The sequence below is a fragment of the Sceloporus undulatus genome, chromosome 2, assembly GCF_019175285.1.
Source record: "Sceloporus undulatus isolate JIND9_A2432 ecotype Alabama chromosome 2, SceUnd_v1.1, whole genome shotgun sequence".
NCBI lineage: Eukaryota > Metazoa > Chordata > Lepidosauria > Squamata > Phrynosomatidae > Sceloporus > Sceloporus undulatus.
In genome coordinates, this window is record NC_056523.1 from 74968190 (window position 1) to 74985418 (window position 17229).

A 17229-nucleotide genomic window follows, 5' to 3' on the forward strand; every position below is an offset into this window, starting at 1 on the left:
CAGCCATTTCCAGCATCTAGACAGATTTCCCCTAAAGGATACCCTCCCTGGTTGGGGAGGAGTTTATCCCACCATCATGGGAGCCATGGGACTTAGAGTATATTCATGTTGGTTCTGCTGGACTATGCAGAAACTTAAATACCATCATCTATAGTACCCTTTTGGGCTGTGAAACTGGACATCTCAGTGGTACAGTGGTTGTGATCCTGGTCATTGTCTTGTGGGATTCCCCGGGGTTCCAGCCTTTCCCCTGTGCGGTTTAATATCTGCTGGAAGAAGTCATGAAATGCCAGACGGTCATCTGAGATCATCCAGTGCTCTCTCTCCTTTTTCAGCTGGTGCAAAGAACACTGTCTTCTAGGTGCAGCACTGGAATGGATGTGAGCTGACAACTTGAAACTGGATAACACAGAGATTCTTATGGTCAATAGACAAAAGTGCAATACTTTCTGGGTGGATTTTCCCTCTTGCTTGAAGGAACAGATTCAGAACTTGAGTTCAGAATTGTTCTTGGCTATCCAAGTGATAGACTGGGCCAGGACTGTATTTGACCAATTTCAGTTGTGCCCCTTCCTTGAGAAAGCAGAGGTGTGTTAGACAGCATGAATTTAGATGGCTGCCATCATGCCTAAATGACAATGCCCTTGAAGTGTGTTTAGAAATGCTGTTATCACAGTATGCTGTGGCCAGAATGCTGCTGCATATCTGTGTCTGACATCATATTGCATCAGTCCCATTCCATTTGCGCTGGCTTCCTCTGAGTTTCCTGTTCGACTTACTACTTGTTACATATGAAGCTCTAATTGGCTCAGAATCTGGATAATTGAAGGATACTCCTTGCTCATGAATCTGCCTGTCATTTGTGGTCATCATCATAGGTTATGCTGTATGTTCCATCCTCAAGGGATGTGTAGCTGGGACATTCCCTCTGGTAGTACCCCTGCTCTTTCAAAGGAGATGCAGGTGGCACTTCTGTGGATGGTTTTTTAGCAGGCTGGTAGGACTTTTGTTCTGTCATTAGGCTTTCAAATGTTTGTTAACATTGCTGGATGGTATACGTGTGTGTTTGTTTGTATGTGTTTTATCAGAGATAGCATTCTCAGTTTTAATTGTGCTTTTTGGGGGATAAACCACCTTAGAGATAAATAGAGATAAATGGTATACAGTATACATATTTTGTTGTTGTGTGCCATCAATTGATTTCCAATTTATGGCAACCCTAAGGTGTTGTTTCTGATTTATAGTGACCCTAAGGTTTTCTTGGCAAGATTTGTTCAAAGGAGGCTTACCATGGACTTCTCCAGAGGCTGAGAGCATGTGACTTGCCCAAGATCACCCAGTGGGTTTCATGGCCAACAAGCTGGGAATCAAACCCTGGTCTCCATACTCATAGTCCAGCCCTCAAACCACTACACCAATCTGTCTTCTATATAAACCTGTTACTAAGTGTTTTTTCAAGTCCTACCAGCCTGCTGAAAAATCATCCACAAAGGTTCCAACTGTATCTCCTTTGAAAGAGAGTCCCATGTTACTAAGTGTTTTTATACATGTTAAATGTTTTATACATGTTACTAAATGTTTTTTCAATGTTATTGTAACAAATAATAAATTAAATATACATATGCAATTCCTTTGCCTTCTTGTGTTTTTGTAAATATATATTCCAGCTGTTATTAGCACTACAACTGCTAACACAACACATCTTTACTAGTCTGATGGTGTCTAACTATGGGCCCGAACAGACAGGCCAAAATAAAGCTGCTTCGGGTCACTTTGGAAATATGCTGTTTAAATGACACACGTATCTTAAGAGGCCAGAAGCTGCGCCAAAGCTGTGTTTTACTCCTTAGGACTGGAGCGTGGCTTTGGTTCAGCCTTCGGCCTCTTAGGACACATGCATCATTTAAACAGCATACCTCTGAAGTGACCTGAAGCAGTTTAATTTTGGCCTGTCTGTTTGGGCCCATAGTATACTGTTCTTTTTAGTTCTTATTAGCATGGCCTCTCTAGGTCAGCACTTCCCCTTTTTCTGATGGCTCTTGATTCTTCCACTTGATAGGCATTGCATTTGATAGACATTGACAGGCACGCATAAGACAATACACTTGCAATCACCCATCACTACTTAATTGCATCTAGAAGTGCTGTGCTCCACAGGTCTAAATTAGCTGAAGGATATGTAGAGCTTTAGCTGTTTTTGTTTGTCTGTCTGTTTTTTTAAATTAAGGGACTTGTTTTTCATTTATGGTGAATCTTTTTCATTCCTACAGCAGGCAAAAGCTAACATAAACTTTACTGAAATTCCTCTTGTTCCCTGATCCACTGGCACATACAAAGGTAGAATACAGAAAGATTAATTTGGACTGGTTTAAAAGAGTGGAGGGCATGTTCTTTTGCTGTTATCAGCATGCACGTTCATTGTCTTGAGTTCTGGGTCCCTAAAGTTCAGATCAAGTGAAGCATCTCAGATATAGGACTGAGGGCTCAGCCAGCACTCTTGCTAAGGTTGAACCAAAATAGAAGATATTTTTCTTTTTCTTGCAATAAAAAGGGATCTATATTGCTCAAGTTTCTCTGAATATTTTTCATCCTCACCATGGACAATGCAGAATGGTTGCCAGGCTGCTAGCACAGTTGCTGCTCTTGTCACTTGCCGTGACAGCAGGAAGACAAAGGAGAGAATCCTAAGAGAAGAAAAAGGTGATGGTGGTGGAATTACAATACCATTACTAAAATTGAATCCTATGCCATTGCTTATAAAGCAACTTAACTATTGTTAAAGTTAAACCCTGCTGGAAAATTTTTCCTCCCAACCCACCAGAAGAAATTTGGTGAACTGGTACCTCTTTTCTGAATTTCTCTGCCTGCAAATGAGGTTTGATGTCTCCTATATTTTAATTCATGTCATTATTAAAAAGGTAAAGCTCTACATGATTTCAAAGACTGACCAAGACATTGAAGGGCCATCCTTCTCCATTTGAACTGCCTGCCCCCACACTAATCCTGTGATGTTTGTTCTGCATTCCATTGCCCTTGGAAGTATAGTTGACTGGAACATGGGATCAGGACTGAAACATGGGGGCTGTAGCATGCATTAAGACTATGGAACTCCATCCCAAGAGAAGCCTAATTAGCCCCCTCCTTTGTTGCTTCTGTGTGAGATACAAAACCTGTTTTATTTTGCCAAGAGTTTAATACTGCAAAGTGTGGTTCTGTTCCTGCTGCAAGGCATAAGTTGAGGCAAGCATGAATGCGCAGAGTAAACTAGGAAGCTTGAGTGAAGATAAACAACCAGCAAGCTGCTGGAGCATGCCAGGAAAACAGCTGCCAGATGAAAGCACACCGAAGCCTGGCTTATCTCCAAAGAGGCACTCATTTTATTTGTTGCAAAGACACATGTGAGAACAATTACCAGCACCATCCACCAGCTACAAAACCCCAACAAAACTGTACAGTTGGACATCTGGGCATATATGCACATTTGCCATGCGGCCACCTTGCCCTGCCCCTTCCTGTACAAGTTCCTGTGCATCTTGCAATACTTTCCCCCATCCAAAGATGACACAGTATATTTACATATTACTATGTGCTCTCTGGCACACACTGTGACCTTGGACATTACCTGCTGCTTTGAGTCCCAGCTGCAGCCAATTCCAGGCTTCTGCAAAGTGAACGACCATTTCCATTTTGTCACATCTGAACATTTTCATACAACTCTATACATTAACATAGACCTCTCCACAGTAGACTGTTTAGACTGACATCCTAACTCTGGAAAATGATATTCACTAGGTTCTCAGAACCTTCCTTTCAGTGAAAATGTACTTGAGTAGGCCAGAAGCTGCATGGTAATTGCCTTCACTTCTTGTTTCTTCTATCAGCCTATTGGAATATAATAAACATGGGATGCTAGGGAAAAGGAAATCACATGTTTACTGTTAGTTTAGATGCTTGGGCAGATATAACTAAATGAGAGAGAAATAAAGAAAACAGGCATTTGAAACAGATATGGCCCCCATCCTCTGTCTCTTTTGTGTGAAGAACTAAAGCTCTTTTGCCATTACGTCAATTACCCTGCATCTGTCAGGAGTCACCTGGCCTCCCAACTTGTAATAAACAGTATTGTCCATATCAACAAGTTAACATGAACACCACACCGCCACCTTAAACCTCTCTGTGTTGTTATTATGTGCCTTCAAGTAAGTTCTGACCCTATCATAGGGTGTTCATGGCAAGATTTATTTAGAGGAGATTTGCCATTGTTTCGTCTCATGCTTAGGGGGAGTGACTTGCCCATGTCTACTCAGAGGGTTTCAATGGCTGAGCAGAGATTCAAACCCTGATCTCCTGGAATCATAGTGCAACCCTCAACCCACTACACCACACTGGCTCTGGCGTGTGTTTGAGTTCAGAACATTTTGTGATGGGAAAATAAACATGCAGCTTTATATTGAGAGCTACTGTGGCATAGTGGTTTGAGTGCTGAACTATGGCTCTGGAGAACAGGGTCTGAACCCCTGCTCAGCTGTGGAAACCTACTGGGTGACCTTGGGCACACTCTCTCAGCCTCAATGGCAATGGCAAACCCCCTCTGAAGAAGCTTGCCAGGAAAACCCCATGACAGGTTCACCTTAAGTCAGAAATGACTTGAAGGCACACAATAACAACAACAAAAAGGCTATCTGCTCCAATTGAAAGGATCATTACATAACATAGATATCTCAGTCTATGCAAAGGGCTTCTATTTCATATCTTCTGTACAGGAACTTAAACATCTCTCATAGCCATTTCATGTATTCATCTCATAGAATCATAGAGTTGGAAGAGACCGCAAGGGCCATCCAGTCTAACCCCCTGCCATGCAGGAAATCTAAGTCAAAGCATACCCAGCAGATGGCCATCCAGCCTCTGTTTAAAGACCTCTAAAGAAGGAGATGCCACTACACTCCGATGGAGTTTGTTCCACTGTCAGGAAGTTCCTCCTAATGTTGAGGTGAAATGTCTTTTCCCGGAGCTTGCATCCATTGCTCCAGGTCCTAGTCACCAGGGGAGAAAGGGGCCGCTCAGCCCCTTTCTCCCCTGGTGCTGTTCCCAGGACAATCTAGTTGCCGTGGGAATGAGGCACACTCTGGGAAGGAGCTCCGTTTCAGGATACAGGTAACATTGATGCCTTGTACCGTAAATGGAAGAATGTACACAATACTTATAATGTCACATTTGCCTGTCCTTTATTGAAGAATTAATATTTCATCTCAAATATTGGATTATATAGGCTATAGGATATGTAACAAATTTGTTACATATCCTATAGCCTATATAATCTAATATTTAGACAGAAGGATATTTGCCTCCCTGGCTAGCATTGTGAGAATATGGTATTCAGCTTAGGTAGGAGTCAGCCATAAGAGGCACTTGTTGAAAACAGTTGTATGCAAAAATGTTGGAAGCAATCATGAAATTGTTCAATGTGTATCTATGGTGCGTTACAGATGGGCCCATGAGGCGCTGTCATCACACGCGAAGGGCGGCGCTTCCTGACGCGCCTTGCCCCTCGCGTGTAATGACTACGTCAAAATGGCGGTGGCCATTCCACACGGCTGCTGCCATTTTGACATAGCGGTCATTCTGCGTCTGCATGTCGTGCCCCGGAAGTGACGCCGCGAGTGCGCGACTAGCGCTTCGCGGCGTCTCTTCCAGGACCCAGGAAGGAGCGTGATTTTCGCACTCTTCTGCAGCGTCCGGGAACCACAGCGTTTGGCTGCTGCGGTTCCCAGACGCTGCAACCGGCGGTGGCGGCAGACCGCCGCTTTTCGGCGGTCTGTAACAGGCCTGAGATGGCTTTTATAGAGCCTGAAAGCTGGTTGACATTGTCCAGATGGCTCTACTGGAACTTTATTATTTACTGAGGTTTATGGAACTTTAGGGCTGTATCTGCAACTGCAAATAATGCAGTTGCGCATCACTTTAACTGTCATGGCTCCATCCTATGGAATCCTGTAATCTGAGCTCTCTGACAGAGAATGCTAAATATCTCACAAAATCTCTAATCCCAGAATTCCACAGCCTTGAGCCATGACAATTTGATTGGTGCCAAACTAAATTATTTCTGTGGTGCAGATGCACACTCAGTCTGGCATCCTACTGGCATATCTTCTGTTTACAATATTGTAATATTGTAATATTATGTTTCCACTAATCAGACATAGATTATTACATGGTTCTCCTAACTGTCATGGCTCAAGTCTGTCTGCCATCAAGAACAAATCAGGCAAGTGCAAGACTGAAATGCAACTTGCTAACTTTTCATTTTTTCTGTCTCTAATAACTGGGCTTTTTAGTGTTTATATTTATATTATCTTACTTAGAATTAATTGACTAAATGCCCAGCCTGGAGTGCTAACTGTTCTGTAGTAAGGAACAATCCTGTTAACCTTATAACTATGATATTCATCATCCAATGTACAATTATTTTCACATTAACATTTTCTATCAACAGTCTTCCAGGTCTGAATTTGGCTGGCTGGCTACCTATTTGGAACTTAGTATTTAGCCTATAACAAAATTTCCTCCTTTTTTGCATTTCATGTCCCCACAAAGTTTGCACAGGCCATGAGGATTCCATGATATCAGCCAGCCCTGTCAGCACTACTAGTATAGGTTCTAGTAGCAGCTGCTAGTATAGGTTCTAATCGCAGATACCTCTACTCCATAGAAAACCTAGTTTGAGGATACATTTATCGTAATATGGTAGTCATCATTATTTAGAGACTCATAAACAAACCTTTTCTTTCATGTGGCACACTCCAAAATATAGAAAATGAAGCAGCACTGCATTTATTCTAGTCCTACAGATGAATTTTTGTGTCTTTGCTCAGCCATTGATGTCCATTAAATCTTTGAGTGACATTGGAACAATGTATGAACTATCTGCATTGGCTATCTCTTAAATCTTAATAAATAAATAAAAAACCTAGAGCCGACTAGAATGTAAATTGCACATACAATTGTGATAAAAAGGCACAGATAACATTAAAGAGATTCTATCAGTTTAATGCAAGTTTAGCACCAAACTCTGTGATCCATTCTTTAAAGAGCAGTCCTTGTTAGCCAGCTGAAAGTATTTAAATTGCCTGAGCTTGCCTTATAAACTATCTGAAAATCCACAGCCGCTAGTTCAAAACACTCTGTGCTTCCTGGGGATTAGAGAGAAACCTGTCTTGCAGCCATAATCACAATAATACCCTATTTCCCTTCCCCCATTTATTTACTGGTTGCTTGAGTCTACAAACCTTTGAGTGTCTAACAAAATATAATTAAAAACAGAGTTTTAACAGTGAGGTAGCACAGCTTAGTAAATTTAGAAATAAATGCCTGAGCAAAATCCTTAAAGACAGTATCAGCCCATCTGAACTGCAACGACTGACTCTAGGTAGGCTAGTTCAAACTGATATGAAAAGGCCTCTAAGATGAGATGAGAATTATACAACTTTAGATCAGGCCATGGAAAAGAAAACTTTCAGTCCTGCAGTCAACAACTGGGCCCTATTGTCTGGATGGTGGGAGGATATCTGTTGGTGGAAGTGTCATGCCCCCTTCCTAGACCCCCAGTTTTGAGTACAACACAGACAATGAAGCAGATAAAGAGGGTGGCAGACCTACCTCTCAAGACCCAGGGACAGAACAGAGGGATGTGCCCATGCAGGAGACAAACAGGGGTACCCCCAGCAGCCAAATACCTACCGCAATTGAATGCAGACAAGAAAAAGAGGTCTTGCACCAGTCAGAGCATATTACAATTGGGCAACAAGTAACAACAAGATGGCTGCCTGTGCCATTCTCCACACCGGGGGTCTGGGAAGGGGGCATGACAGGAAACTTTAGATCCTTCTAAAAGACATTTTTAGAATCCAGACCTTTTGACTGTGTCAAATGTTGACTCCCATGGTACAATGGGACAGTGAATCCACTCTGTATCCTAGATGCAAAACCTATTTGGAAGATAGGGCACAGCACTTTGAGTAGTTGTTTTAAAGTCTGGATTAAAACACAGAGCAGATTCACTGCCCCGTTTATCTGAAAGGCACTAGCTGCCACGATCTTTAGAGTGCTGATTCTGGGGAACCACAAGTTAAACACAATGGATCAACGTGATCAGGTTGTCCTCAGCTCCCAGGAATGACCTGTCCACTGTGGTATGAAGTAAGTGTAATGCTAGATACATGTGATTAGATGTACTAATATTCCATTTCATTTTTAAAAAGCAGCCAATGTGTGGTGCATTGGGGCTGCACAGCTCTGGGATAGTGCTTAATGTTTGCCCTGAATGGTTTCCTTGATAAAAGTCCTCTTGGAGCACTACTGCTAGCCGGAGGAGGGAAAGGCACACTTAAACACAGAATTATCTCTCATGTCCTTCAGTTGAAGATAGCATCAGCTTACAAGTGAAATGGTCTAAATTATTTTGTACAGGGATGTAAAATCATCACTTCCATAGTGTTGCTGCCCCAAATCCAGTCTTTCTTGGTGGCTTTCAAGCATTTAAAAACCTCATGATATCTAATTATGAGCCTTTCATCTTGAATGTTTGGCACTTACTAGTCCTTGGCAATCTGAACATAATTGTTCTTCAGGAACCTTTCGTCTCTAATTCACAGTTCTTTATTTTGTGAGTTTGCTACTGTGGACCAGGTCCATCAATTTCAGCTTAACAAGGCCTATTTCCTACTCTGTCTGCTTACTTTCAGCCCATTTTTTTATTTTTGTCCTTCTGCTTTTACTCCTCCTTCTTTCACTTCTAATCCATTTTCTTCCACCAATGAATATACCTTTTTCAGCTTCCTGAAGTTAGTGATTTCCTTCTTGTCTTATCTTCTTGTGCTTCCATTGCTGGCTCATACAACTGAATGAAAAAATCTGTAAAAATTATGCTGTCTTCTTGATACATCTGCTAGAAGCATGCATTTTATAAAAGAAGAGCTTTGTACTTATTGCTTTGTTTGGGAGGCTGCTTTGTTTTGTTGTTTCATGGACAACTGCTGCTACATTTCACTCCCACTGCATAGGTTGTTTGATTTTGTAAGGAAAGTTGTGGTTGCTTTCCCCACTGATTTAAAGGGGAAATCACAGCATGCTTTTAATTGATGGATGAATTCTTCAATGAAGGCAACCCCTTCTGAGAAGATGGAGTCTATTAAATATCAGACAAGTAGGTGCAGGGACTGTCTTGCCAGTCACTTTTGAAGTTCAAGCTTTTTTTAAAGTTTCAGAAACATCTGACTGCCCACTGATGAAAAGAAGATGTACAGCTAGATAGCCTGTTGGACAGATCTAACATTAGAAGTTCTTATAACATCTTGGAGTGCATTTACACTGTAGAAATAATGCAGTTTGACAACACTTTAAGTGCTGTAGCTCCATCTTATGGAATCCTGGGGTTTGTAGATTTACAAGATCTTCAGCCTTCTTTGACAAAGAGTGCTGGTGCCTCATAAAACTACAAATTCTAGGATGCTGTAGGACAGAGCCATGGCAGTTAAAGTAGTGTCAGACTTCATTATTTCTACAGTGTAGTTGCTCCCTTGGTTTGATAAAGATGGTGTATATTGAGGAAATAATTCTAAGAGCTAGTTTTCATATGATTGCACATTGTATAATATCGTCTGATGATCATTACTCTTTGTCAAATATCTGTACTTTCTATTGTGCTTGAGTTATGTCTGTAATTATTAGTATGTGATAGTGATTCAGATATGCAAGTCAATGAGTGATTAACAGACAAGTATGAACTGAACTTATAGAAATTGACTGTGTACTGTAATCCAAACTAAAAAGACAAAGCAGTTGATTAAAATAGTAGTAGAAGGAATGGGCTGTGTTCCCATATCTCATCGTGGACTTACAATGCGGTCTGTATGTGTGTGTGTCTGTTCATTTGTAGATCAATGGAAAATGTCAAAAGGAATATTGGGCAGAGTCAGTATACCAACACAGGACATCTGCATCTTGAATCATCATTAGAATATTATAAGCAACAGCAACAACATCTTCAGCATCAAAATTTAACTATATTAAAACCCTTTTTAGTAGTTTTTTCTTCATATATGTTTCAACAGTTGTAAAATCTGAGCCATAACACTATTCCTGCTAATTGTATCACTTCAAATTTATTTCTTAGTAACATTATCACTAGCTTCAGGCACCACCACAATCATCAAGAAACACACAATGACTGCAACTTCTTTGCTGCTTCTGTTAAACCAGAGCTAAGTGTTTAGTCTTGTGTTGATGAGAGCCAAGACTGATGAGTCTTTGTGGCTTGCAGAATGTTCCCTTCAGGGATTCTTGTTTTGATATAGCTGTGTACAGATGGAAGGATCATCAAGCTGAATATGACTGAGTTCTGGGTGAAAATGAAGAGACACTTTTTTGCATGTATAGTTTTATTTTCTTGGGTCAGTTCTTGGTTTCTCTTTTTCACATCTTTCTCCTCCCTGATTTGTTTTGCTGTCCACTACATCTATAAAAGGAAGTTTGTGGTTTATTTAGCATGTTATAACTTTTATAGAGTAGATCCTAAGGATGTTCTGGAGGCTTGAGACTTGGTTTGTGGGTTTCTTCTACCAAAACTAGGCACATTTCATATCTGATGATTTCCCACTTATTTTCAGGAAAACACCTGCCAAATGATCGAAATTTCTAGTTTTACTATGCAATTCAGGCACAAGACATTCAGTGGGTCAGTGCCAGGCTGCTTCCACACTGCAGAATTAATGAAATTTGACATTGCTTGAATTGCCATGGCTCCTTCCTATGGATTCCTGGGATTTGTAGTTTGTTGTGGCACCAGAATTCTCTGACAGAGAAGGCTAAATATCTCACCAACTGCAAAACACAGAATTTCATATTATTGAGCCATGACAGCTAAAGCAGTGTCAAAATGCATTGATTCTGCAGAATCAATGCAGATCTAGATTAGCTGAACTCAGGACATTATCACATGTGGCTACCACAATTACTGTATAGTCAAAAATAGCACATTTTGTGCAACCTCTAGCACAACAACCCACAGTGCTGTGTATGCCAAGTGTTATTAGGGGGCTCTTTTCACTGAAGGGGGGAACCTATCAATAGCTCCCAATTGCACAACTGTCCCAATATTCTTCACATGTGAAACTGCTGTGGCAGTTGCAATATTGGTAGTCATGAGATGTCACGGCCTCCACCTCCCCCCTTGCTATTTCCAAGCAGTCTGATTTCCCTCCTTCCTTTTTGATCATATTAACGTAACTGCAGAATTGTGTTTAAAGAGTAAAAATAAAAAATTGGGTAGGGCATAGGGCAGGGAGGTGGGGTAAAGGAGGAATGCAGATGAGAGTGTGATGGCAGCAGCAGCAGCAGCAGCTCCAGTCACACAGTTGTGAAAATGTGTGATAATGGCTGCTCTCAAACCAGTATGTTTGTATTTTCGTTAATTAGCATTGCTGAGGCAGGAATAGGGCTCATGTGATAATGCCCTGGAGCATAAGGAGGTTAGTAATAAGATCTGTGTGTTTACACATGATTTGTTGGTTGAATCCATTCCCATGTTGGCTGTTGGTGTCCAATTAAGACAATCTATGATAGTTAGATATCCTGATCATCTGTAAACACCTTCAAGAGTTCCAGTATATCTGGCAAATTTTTGTCTCTTTATGCCTATTCTCAGTTAAACAAATCAATAGAAATTCATTTATAAAGTTCCCCAACAGTCTGTTCTTAGGCAGTTAAGTGGACATACTTGGGTGATGTTAAACTCCTGAATCAAAATCAATCTAGTCTTCAACTTGGTATATGATACTGTATTTGTGGCTATCGTAGATAGCTGTGACCTGACATTTGATGGAAATGTTATTCTCTGTTGCTTCTGTTATACATTTTACATGCTATATGAGACAAGTATGATTACTGGAAGTGTAAGATAGCATTAAAGTATTGCTCCACATTGTTTTTGTCAGGTAGGTTGAAGAAGGTGATGGTCAGGTGATAAATGTTTCCAGAACATTCTTTTTCTCTCTGTACATGTGTATTTCATAAATGAGCCTTCAGTTTCCCCATTCTTCTTCAGGTATGACTCCTAGTTGAGATCCTGTTCAGTTCTGCTTTGTGAATCCAGGATTGCTGCAAACTATTTTTGACTGTAGATATATCAGATTGCCCCTTGGCAAGGCTCAGTGTATGATCTGATAGAGTCTGTCAGATAAAGTGTAATCTAATGTGTAAAACATTCACCAAGGAGGTTCACTTTCAGTGACTACACAGGAAAATATTTAGCTAAATCTAAAAGCAAAAGGATCCCCTTTCATCTAAGATTTAACCAATGCAGAGAGCACTGGGTGCTGACCTACTAATCAGTGGTCCCTGTCAAAATCTGTAAAAAATATCTGAATTGCTATTGATTTTACTGTCTATGGTTGTAAAAGCCCTCTTTGATTACTATATGTAAAAGCATAGACAATGGACCAAGAAGCTAGACTGACTGAAATGGAATCAATAAATTATATGCAGACAAAAGCCACTCAGACTGCCTTGAATCTTCTAATAATTTCATAACATACTAAGAACAGAAATATGCTGATAATTATTTAAATTATACTCAAATCCTTGAATTTCCCCCCAAGTAATAGCATTTCAGTACTTGTCCAGATGAGTGCTAATTTTCTCAAATTGAAAGGTTTATTAAACACGCCAGCCAGTGCTTTAGTAATATTTAGTACACCAATTTTACTTCATTACAATTTTCAGTAAAAGAGGATTCAACAACAAGGGGCCTCAGGTTAGCTCACAATAATGGGTTTCACCCTTTCTGCACTCATCCTGTTGAATGTTTCATTTTAAACCTACCTACTTTTCACCCTCTTTACCCTGCTCCTGGCAGGCTGGCATCAGTGGCTCACATCTTTGCGCAGCCCCCAGTGTTCTGGCAAAGGAGTGGGCAAGTTGTGGCTTGATGGTGCCCACAGTCTTTTCTCTTGCACTCTAATTTCAAAAGGGTTCTACAAATGTGTCCAGTTTCTGTCTTAAAATGGGAGGACAAGAGAAAAATATGGGAGTAGGGATATAGCTTTGGGAAGAGGGGCAAAATGGTGGCACTGTGCCCCAAAGAAAGAATCCCACTTTCCCTAAAATGAAATTTTCCTTCAATTCCCAATTTTGTAGTGTTACAGTAACTTAAAATTTCAGTTGGCCATTTAGAAATACAGTTTAGACATCCAAAGAGAAGAGGTAGGCAAAGTTATCAAGGGAATAGAAAAACAGCAAATGCAGCATAAAAGTGGGTAGGAAGGGTGATAGAAAAAAAGGAGGATAGAAAAAAGAAATATGGCAGCACCTATAAGATTAACTGGTTTTTATTTTCACATGAGCTTTCATGGATATAAATCCACTTCTTTGGATGAAATACAGAGTGAGTTCTAGGTGTCAGTAGTTTTCAGTGTCTTGTTCTCTTTAACGCTAAAAGGGAAAAATGAAGAAAAATTTCATTTGGGAGGGACAAAATTCTTACTTGGGAGGAAAAATGTGCTATTTGGCCCTTCTCAATAGCTACACCCCTGGATGTAAGACAGAGAGAAAATAAGAAAGAGAAAGCTGGTGGAGAGAGGGTGATAATACATATACAGTTGGCCCTTGGTGTCTGCGGGGATCCATTCCAGACACACACAAAATCTGGGATGCTCAAGTTCAATTGACCCTAATGGTGGCACATGCATGTGGTGATGGAACCATTAGGGTCAACAGAACTTCAATGATGGTGCGTGCATGTGGCCCTGCCACCATTAAGAACAGCTCCCAATGTGGCTGCATTAAGGACAATGGAAATTAATGGTGGTGCAGCTGCATGCACATGCCACCATGGGGCAATTGGGGCCTCCCTTAATGGCAGCACAATCATGTGCATGTGAGACAACATGGGTTTGCCATCTGCAGATGCTTGGATCCATGGGTGGCAAGTCCCCGGATACTGAGGGCCAACTGTATAATGGGGGGCAGGCTTTCCAAGCTCCACCCACTCTCCTTGTGTAGCCTCCTGGAGATTATGCCTAAGGAAATATAGTCCCCCCCCTTCCCCCAAAACAGGATTTAGAGACAGGATGGTATAGTGATTTGAGCATTGGACTAGAGCTGCTGCCACAGTGCTGATTTAATTCAGTTTGACATTGGTTTAACTTTCATGGCTCCCTCCTATGGAATCTTGTTTGTTATGGCAGCAGAGAAATTTCTCACAAAACTACAAATCCCAGAATTCCATAGCATTGAGTCATGGCAGTTAAAGCAGTGTCAAACTCCATTAATTATGCAGTGTAGAAGCAGCCAAAGTTCAAATCCCCACTCAACCATGGAACCTTTCTGTCTCAGCAGAAAGCAGTGTTGGACCACTTCTGAACAAATCTCACTAAGAAAACCCTGTTCACCTTAGAGTTGTCATAATTTAGGAGTGACATGAAAACACACAGCAAAAACAACCCAAAAGACATTTGTGTCCTTGGATTTGCTGCTGAGAAGGATACACTGGCACCACTTCTCCCTGCTCACTGCCACTGCATTTCCATGCTCTCTGCCTCCAGGTGACTGTCCAAGGTGTATTAGGCTGTCTGGAGCACTGCTTTCTTCTCCAGGTTCCAGATAAGACAAGAGGAAGAAAGATGGTTGCCATAAGGAGCATTAGCACTTAGAAGGGATGAACTAGTGGAGGAAGATGAAGGCTCCATAGTGCTGACTCCCTGACCTCCAAAATGGGACCTGCCTCCCCTTGTGATTAGGGTTTCATCCTAATCAGTCCATAAGGCAGAGTCTTTATATAAGAGATTTGTTGTTATGTGCCTTCAGGTGATTTCCAACTTATGGCGACCCTATCACAGGTTTTTCGTGGCAAGATTTGTTCAGGGGAGGTTTGCCATTGCCTTCCCCTGAGAGCATGTGACTTGACCAAGGTCACTGAGTGAACTTCATGACCCAGCAGGGGATCAAACCCTGGTCTCCAGTGCCATAGTCCAACACTCAAACTACTACCCCACTGGCGGTCTATTAACCAACTGTAAAATGGCATCTCTGTAGAATACCACTTCAGTCTTAAGTAAACACTTTGATTTGTGCCCTAGTCTACTCATAAGGAATTGGCCAACTCCTTTAATACAATCAGCCCTCAGTATCCATGGTTTTTTGTTTATCCCTGGACTGAAGCATCCACGGTTTGAAAATATTTTAAAAAATGTATAAATTGCAACATGCAAACCTTCACTTTTCCATTTTATATAAGGGCACCATTTCCCCATGCCATTGTATTTAATGGGAATTGAGCATCCATTAATTTTGTTACACACAGGGGCCCTGGAACCGAACCCCAGCAGATATTAAGGGCCCACTGTACCATTCATTTTCTTCCATTACTAGAAATTAGTTTTGTCTCTCTTCCTCACTCTCTCCACTAGGCCCAGTCAATACAGGTGTACATATGTTTTTAAATCTATGTAGCATGTGTGCCTGTGCATGGGAATACATGCCTATAAATAAATCAGAATGAGGGGGAAGTTTGTTGACAAAAGAAACAGTATTGTAGTGGAACAAAGGTACAAAGGGGCAAAGCTCTGGGTCTTTCAAAGTACCAGGGACTGTGACATCATCTTCTTTCATCCAGCCATTTAAACTCCAATGGCTTCCAATGAGATCAACTTCAGTTCCTACAGTAGTTGGAGTGGATTTCCCAGTTCTGATACAGTGTTACAAACTATACCTCATTTGCATTCCCAGAAACTGGGGAGGTGGTACAAAAGAGCTGTTCCAGGTGGGGATGAAAACTGTGAGAAATTATTTTAGATCAACATAACCACATGCAATTTTAGACTCTGCAATTTTGAATTTTGGACATAGGGATGATGATAATAAAAGATTGTGCTGGTGAGGACCTAAAGTTCAAAACTTTAGCACTACACCACTGTGTGTAGGTATACATAGGCACAGAGATTGAATCTGAAAGGACCACGAGAGCCACGTAGCCCTGGCTAAGTGCTAGGGAATCCTGGGAATTGTAGTTTGTTGTGGCACCAGAGCTCTCTGACAGAGAAGACTAAATGTCTCACAAAACTGCAGTTCCCAGAATGTTTTGGACCTAATATATCCAAAATAATACTCCAACCTCGGTTTAAATACCTCCAAAGAAGGAGAGACAGTCTTTCCCATGGTCAAACAGCTCCTCCAGTCAAGAAGTTCCCCTTAATGTTTCTTATAATTTGAGCTGATTGATTCATATTCCGGTTTCTGGAGCAGCAGAAGACAAGCACACATCATCTTCTGTATGCCATCCCTTCAGATATTTAAATTCAGCTATTATATCATCTCATCATTTTCTCCCTGATCACTAGGACTCATTTTGTCCCACACAACATAACATTTCTCATGCATCTTTGTTTCCATATCTTTTACCATCCTCATTGCCCTCCTCTGGACATTCCAGCTTGTGAATATTCTTCTTGAACTGTAGTGCACAAAACTGGTCACAGTGTTCAAGGTGAGATTTGATCAAGCAAAACAGAGTGGTATTATTATTTTCTTTGGTCTGGACACTATACTCTTATTAATGCAGCCTAGAACTGCACTGTTGTTGTTTTTGTTGGCTGATGCATCACACACTTCACTCATGCTTAACTTGAATTAACAAAGACCCCTAGATCCTGTGTTCATTTATCCCTGTCAAAGGTCATTTTGTTAGTTTTGGCCCAGTTCTCTGATCTGTTAAGACCATTTTGAATCCTCTAGTTCTTAGGTACCCCTCCAAATTTGATGTCATCTGCAAATTTGATAAGCATACCTTCTGTTCCATCATCCAGGCATGTCTTTGCATTTGTGTAATATAGTAATATGCTTGAAGTTTTTTAACATATTTATGAAAAGGTACATGGGACTACTGTCACTTATGCCATTGGACCAAGTGGAGAGACAAAAGGTGAGGAGAGTTTTCTCATTTTACTTCCCTTGCCACATCATGATTTCTTATAAAACTCATTTTTTTCCATTGCTTTTTGGAGGTTTGCTTTGCATTTTAGTGGCAGAAAATGAGTCGTACCCATACTGTACAATAATGTTGTCATTGTGCCATAGGCCTGCTGGGTATTTTGTCACAGCTTGTGCCCTAACATATGGTTTATGTCACTGGGTAGGAGAAGGGAAAATAAATGGGTTCAGAGGTGCCCTTCATTA

The 17229-nt window shown here is 41.0% G+C and overlaps 1 protein-coding gene across 3 annotated transcripts in view; it reads left to right on the forward strand.

The window, feature by feature from the left end:
* CACNA2D2 (calcium voltage-gated channel auxiliary subunit alpha2delta 2) overlaps positions 1 to 17229 on the forward strand; it is an 815448-nt gene that overhangs the window by 228342 nt on the left and 569877 nt on the right. Inside the window, exon 1 of one of the 3 annotated variants that reach the window (XM_042451086.1) lies at positions 16779 to 16975. The exons of the other annotated variants lie outside the window; for them this stretch is intronic. Within the exon in view, the coding sequence (XP_042307020.1) occupies positions 16862 to 16975 (114 nt within the window). The 5' untranslated portion in view covers positions 16779 to 16861. Of the gene's footprint in view, positions 1 to 16778; positions 16976 to 17229 lie in introns of those variants that run through there. 3 annotated transcript variants of the gene reach the window in all.